Raw genomic sequence first — 6,260 nt, 5'->3', positions numbered from 1 at the left:
GATGGCTTCTAGGAAGCCCTCGAGCTGCGGCCAGAAGTGCTCAAAGTGGAAGCGAGCCGTTCAATCCACAAAAGAGCGGGCAGTTATCCGATGCACCAGAGGAGCGACAACACATCGGGCAAAATGCAGGTGAGGACTTCCCAATAGGATGCGAAGAGAACGCGATCGTTCCGAAAGAGCGTGGATGATCGCGCTCGTTCGGCCAAGTATAGCGGCGCCCATGAAGACAGGGGTCACGAAGTTCCTCATCCATGATGAATAACCGGAAGCAATGCCTGACACAACAATTCATGCAGTGGTTGTTCTTACCAGCGGTGGATGTAATTATGTTGAAGTCACCCCCAAGAGCCAAGGCCTAACATGCGAAGCCCGTACTTCCTGAAGGTCTCCGATGAGGAAGCTTTCTTGTTGTCGTCGTCGTCTTGAAGGTAGGTTGGTCGCTCGCCGGAGAGGAGACCAGAGCGTGATGTGATGGGTTGGCATTGGTTGAGTTTGAGATGGAAACCTCGAAGCGGGGCGCCGATGATCAAATAGTCACAATTTTGTAATCACGGGATTTGTACCGTGCATCTCAAATTTCACAATCAAACAAAATCCAAAATTTCACTATGCATTTTCCATTTTGCCAATCACAAACTGGCTAGCATGGTCGAACGAGTCAAACCACGGTGAAAATAACCGAGAGAACAAAAAGGAAGCAAGAGCCAACACATCCAACTGATGGCACAAGTGTGTTACAATCTTAGAAGAAACACAAGCGTGGCAAGCACAAGGCCACCAAAGATGATTGCTATTCTCAAGCAAAGCAAGATCCCAGATGCTTCTAGCTGCTACAGTAGTTAGCTCACGCAGGACAGGAGGGCCGTATTTGGTCACGTTCCGGTGCTGTGTTAGCTGTTAGAGATTATATGGATCTATTAATAGCGGTTGCCCCGTTTGACGGGTTCTTTCTTGGTCCACAAGTAAATATTGGGATGGATGGATGGGCATCTGCCGGACCACATCTCTCATTTCGCTTTGTTTCCTTTTCGCCAGATATTTGCCAACCGTGATAAAGATAAACGGCTGCACGTACCCGCCAAGTGTGAAAGGGTGCTAAACAGAATATTCCCCTCCTACGAGAACTACTTCAGAACCTGATTGTACAGCTAGGCTTAGATGATCCCTTTCCCGGTTTAAAAAAATAACAATTAGTTTTTTTCAAACAAATCGTCGTTCATTGTGCATGACACTGTCTCACATATTATATTCTACCACTAACCAAACTCCATGAGTGGAGGCACACCGTCACAAATTGAATACGTTCACTTTTGCAAGCTTAAAGTAAAGTAATCCCCTAGCAGCCACTGGCCTAAAAAAATACGTACAATATAAAAAAAATGCCCGCAAAATAAACAAACTTCAAAATTAAATTAAATTGAAGTTAAAACGAGTGCTTACATGGCTAACCACGAGGCGTAATTCGTGTCCCGCCTAGGCATCACACGCACGCCGGTCCGGTCGCAAAGCCGCGAACACGTGAGCCTCTCGTTGGATGCCAGTGGTCACAGGCCGTCTCCACGCGGAAGGGAAAAAAAAGGGGGGGAAGAAAATCGCAACGACCAAAATTAATGCGATCGATCGACTTGGAGGAGAAGAAAAGGCCTCCTCAGTTTCTGGGATCCCCGGGAGGCAGGCACGGCCCCCCCGCCACTGACGCCGCGGCCCCACCCCTGCCCTCGCCGCCTCCGCCATCGCTCCTCCTTCCCGATATAAAATCCCTCGGCCAAAAGACCCTTCCATTCGCAACCCGCAACCCCCCAACCCCACCCCAACCACCCACCGCAGCAACAAGGGCAAGCGTGCGTCAACATCAGACGACGGCCCGTCCCGGATTGTGATTCGCGGAGGCGTTCCTCGGCGCCCAGATGAGCTCCCGGATGGCCGGATCGGTCCTCCTCCGCCGCGCCGGCGCCGGCGCCGGCCGCCTCTTCGCCACCACCCCGTCTCCGGCGGCCAGGACCGCCCTCGGTGGAGGTGAGGGCGCGTGGGTGCGGATGATGTCCACCTCCGCGGCCTCGCAGGTCAAGGACGAGGCGGCCAAGGCGGTCAAGGCGGAGGCGGCCAAGGGCGACGGGGAGAAGAAGGAGGTGGCCATCAGCAGCTACTGGGGGATCGAGCAGTCGAAGAAGCTGGTGCGCGAGGACGGCACCGAGTGGAAGTGGTCTTGCTTCAGGGTACGCTCTTCCCTTGCTTCCTCTGCTCTGCTTTTCCCGTTTCGGTTCCGTCGCCGGCGACGGGTCGCCAGATCGGAGCGTTTGTGCGGTCGACGGGCGCTATTATTATTTTATTTCCTTGTTGCGCCGCCGCCGTGTGTGATTGATCGGTTGGTTTTGCTGCCCGCCGCAGCCATGGGAGACGTACACCGCGGACACGTCGATCGATCTGACCAAGCACCACGTGCCCAACACGATGCTCGACAAGATCGCCTACTACACCGTCAAGTCCCTGCGCTTCCCCACCGACATCTTCTTCCAGGTACGCGCGCCTCCTCCCTCCCCTCCCCTCACCGGCCGCCACAACCGCCGGATGGTTCGTTCCGTGTTTTTTAGTCCAACCCGTTTCGCCGAAGACAGCACGAACGGCGGTGTCTGCGTCTTTGCGTGTCATGGCCTCGTGGGTGACGGATGTAGCATGGTCCCTGTCACGCTTTTGATTCTGTTCCCCCCTGCTTTCCGGGGAGACGGCGTTTGGACTCGCTATTTAGAACGCGGACCCAAGCCGTCATGCCGAGTATTTTTTACCTAATCGTTCGTTCGTGGGGATGGGTGTTTTATATTCTGCATCAGATTACTGTGGATAATCGCGTGCTGGAGAAATCCGCTGACAGTGGATGGAAGTATCGACAGATTATAGACTGTCAGCAAACATTAGGAATTGGAAACACAAATAACATGGCGATCCTTGACATCGCTACTACATCGGACATTTTATTATTGATTAAAGCACCAGAGAGGATGCCATTTGTTTTGCCATGTACTTTACTTTACTTTATTAAAGCATCTGTTTATCATGATTTTTGCACAAGCTGTATCATCTTGATCTCCACTCTGTATTTCGAAGTTCATCATGATCTGAAGCTGACCCTTCAAATTGGTTGCAGAGGAGGTATGGCTGCCGCGCAATGATGCTGGAGACTGTCGCCGCAGTGCCGGGGATGGTGGGCGGCATGCTCCTCCACCTGCGCTCCCTCCGGCGCTTCGAGCAGAGCGGCGGGTGGATCCGCGCGCTGCTGGAGGAGGCCGAGAACGAGCGCATGCATCTCATGACCTTCATGGAGGTGGCGCAGCCGAGGTGGTACGAGCGCGCCCTCGTCATCGCCGTCCAGGGCGTCTTCTTCAACGCCTACTTCTTCGGCTACCTCATCTCGCCCAAGTTCGCGCACCGCGTCGTCGGGTACCTGGAGGAGGAGGCCGTCCACTCCTACACCGAGTTCCTCAAGGACCTCGACGACGGCAAGATCGACAACGTCCCCGCCCCGGCCATCGCCATCGACTACTGGCGCCTCCCTGCCAACGCCACCCTCAAGGACGTGGTCACCGTGGTCCGCGCCGACGAGGCTCACCACCGCGACGTCAACCACTTCGCATCGGTATGAATCCTTCCAAATCCCACATGATCGGCATTCTTTCTTGACCCCATTTCCTGACCAGTCCATGTGCATCTGTTTTGTGTGGATTGGTTCTGAATTTCTTATGATGTATTCTGATTTTGTCTGTCGATTGTGTCGTGCAGGACGTGTACTACCAGGGTATGCAGCTGAAGGCCACCCCGGCGCCGATCGGATACCACTGAGGCTGGCCGTGTTCTGCTGAATTTTGCATCGCTACTACTACTGCCACCAAGCAAATGAGTGTTTCGTTTTGAAGGCAGAGGAAATGAGAGCTCTTTAGCTGTATAGGATGTTGCAATTGTTGCTCGTTTGGTAACCATTGAGTACTGAGAAATAAGCAGTGTGCTTGTCAGTTACGTATCTAGGATATTGTTGAACCACCATTTCGCTCTAAGATGAACCTATTTGGCGTACGCCACAATGTCTTCGTTATCAGACCACCATTCATCTACCTCCCTATGTACATATACCCTATTTGAATATTCTTCCTTTTCCTTACCACTGTTGCATTTTCTGATCTGCAGTAGATCAGGTGTTTGTGGCTTGACTGAACTCAGTTGATGCCTTTCCTCATAGTCGGGCTCTACAGCCGCAACGCTTGGAACCAGGCCTATACCTATTCATCCGGTTGAATGGCCAAAAACCCAAGTGGTCCACCCCGTCATTGACCGGTCAAACCACCCTACGCCCGGGCTGTCTAGCACCCTTTAAACCCTGCATATTTCTGAGGACAAATAGTAGAAGGCGTGATGCGTTATCCGGCCTAAGCTGGCCCATCCCAAACTCTAGCCACTACTCCACTTTCTCTAACCCCTCCGATCCAATCATAGATCATCGTTGGTAATCTCTGGCATGGCGGGCAACATATTCGAGACCGGAAACTTTGGATGCGTCGACCGAGACTGTGCAGGGACGGGGAGTTTGCTGTCCACTTGGCTCGTAAGGATCCCATGAGGAAATGAATCTGCCCCACACTCCACCATTCAGTCCTTCCGACGGGAATCCATTGCTTCTGTGCAAGTGGGCTGGCGGCTCGAGGCGGCCAACCGCGGAGGCTCCAAAATAGGTGAGCGGAGGGTGGCAGGCGCTCCGCACCGGCCTTTCGCGGGCTGGTCACTAAACCCCTGCGGTGGGTCATCGTCGCGGTGTCGTCCAACTCCTAGTCAAGGGTAAACGCAGGCACTGCCCACTGCCTCAGATGCAATGCCCAAGTTGTTGTAGCAAACTGCGGCCGAGGACCGGTGTGCTCGCCGTGCGAGGAACAATGCGCGAAACGCCGCCGGGGCCTTGAAGATGCATGTGCCCGCATTTGGGCGAAGCGACAAGCCCGGGCCGCGTGTGCCTTCGCACTAGAGCAAAGCTAGGCTATTTGTGGCCTCTCCGAGCTGCTCTCTCCGGACGAGGAGGAGGGGGATGAGGGTGCTACATCCAACCCCTACAGCTTCGAGCAAATCCACCTTGACCCGTATTGCATCTTCAAGCGCTATGGGGACAAAGCGGACAAGGGCAAGGGTAAGGACGAGGGCAAGCGTGTGTGAAGTTTCTCAATAGCTCTAAGATTTAGAACATGCCAATTCTTAATAATTCGATGGCATGTATGATGAACTACTGAAACTACGTGTGTTTTATTTTGCATGAGAATGAATGGATTAGAGGATTTGGTATGAGGGATATGGCTAAACCTGGGAATAGTTAGTAATCCAGACCAAATCCAGCCCAATCTATACTAGTACAGACCCACTTATCAAACCAATTCAATCCAAACCGTTGGTGCTAGAGTCCAGACCAATCCAAACTGTCGTATTGTTCAAGACAAACCAATCCAAATCATTCCTCACATACAGTTTGAACCCAAAGTTTTCAAACCATGGATAGAGATTGAACCATAGGAGAGAGAGAGGATGGAGAGGGGGGAGAGAGAGACACAAAAAGGGGGCGGAAGAGAGAGATAGAGAAGAGGAGAAGGGAAGGGCCGCCCCTAGAGAGGACCTCCATAATCTGGTTGTGAGTGCTTGGAGGCAGAGATTGGAGCTTTAGCCGCCGTCGGCGCTCGCGATGGCCGATTTTCTTGTACAGACATACTACGATCGAATTTGGTCGCTCGATCCAGTTTTTATCTATGGGTTGAAACAGGTTGTGACTGTTTGGTCTCCATCCAGACCAAACCAAGCCGATCTAGTATCATTGATAAAGCCCATACCAAACCAGATTACCACAGGGGGTCAACCCATTCAGTCCAATCCAAGACAAACCAATAAAAAAACCAAACTGAAACTGAAGTTTCAGTCCAAACCATTCCCAGGGTTAGATACGGTTATGGACGCAAACATTTGAAGGGTGACCAGGCGCTGTCTCTGGACGCGTCCTAACGCATTCATAGACGTTTGAGGGGTGATATTTCATGGATCCATCCGTTGATGTCTCAGTGAGCATTTCAGAATCCTTTCTAGTTCTGAATCCTCGGAAGCGCCACAATTTACTGTTTGATGTGCAATCTAGCCAACCGTCCGTTGTAGACATGACTGGTTGTAGAGAAAAAGAGTGATCTATTCCTTTTTTTCACTATTGACGAAAAGACCCCTAATCTATTATAAAAGTTTAACGAAAG

At 52.0% G+C, this 6,260-nt stretch overlaps 1 protein-coding gene across 1 annotated transcript; it reads left to right on the top strand.

The window, feature by feature from the left end:
- The first annotated feature begins 1,778 nt into the window (after positions 1–1,778).
- On the top strand, positions 1,779–4,150 carry LOC125539594 (ubiquinol oxidase 1a, mitochondrial-like). Its single transcript, XM_048703087.1, has 4 exons — positions 1,779–2,216; positions 2,389–2,517; positions 3,143–3,631; positions 3,775–4,150. Exons 1-4 carry the CDS (start codon positions 1,908–1,910, stop codon positions 3,832–3,834), a joined length of 987 nt encoding a protein of 328 aa, XP_048559044.1. The 5' UTR covers positions 1,779–1,907; the 3' UTR covers positions 3,835–4,150.
- The last annotated feature ends 2,110 nt before the right edge of the window (positions 4,151–6,260 follow it).

This window comes from Triticum urartu, chromosome 2 (assembly GCF_003073215.2).
Source record: "Triticum urartu cultivar G1812 chromosome 2, Tu2.1, whole genome shotgun sequence".
Lineage (NCBI taxonomy): Eukaryota > Viridiplantae > Streptophyta > Magnoliopsida > Poales > Poaceae > Triticum > Triticum urartu.
The sequence above is the reverse complement of the archived record's forward strand: the minus strand, read 5'-3'. Positions and strand labels throughout refer to the sequence as shown.

Excerpts from the sequence above, each read along its gene's own strand:
- LOC125539594 (XM_048703087.1), top strand. The coding sequence starts at position 1,908 with ATGAGCTCCCGGATGGCCGGATCGGTCCTCCTCCGCCGCGCCGGCGCC. Across the intron at positions 2,217-2,388 it reads GGAAGTGGTCTTGCTTCAGG|CCATGGGAGACGTACACCGC; the intron begins GTACGCTCTTCC and ends TGCCCGCCGCAG. Across the intron at positions 2,518-3,142 it reads CCACCGACATCTTCTTCCAG|AGGAGGTATGGCTGCCGCGC; the intron begins GTACGCGCGCCT and ends AATTGGTTGCAG.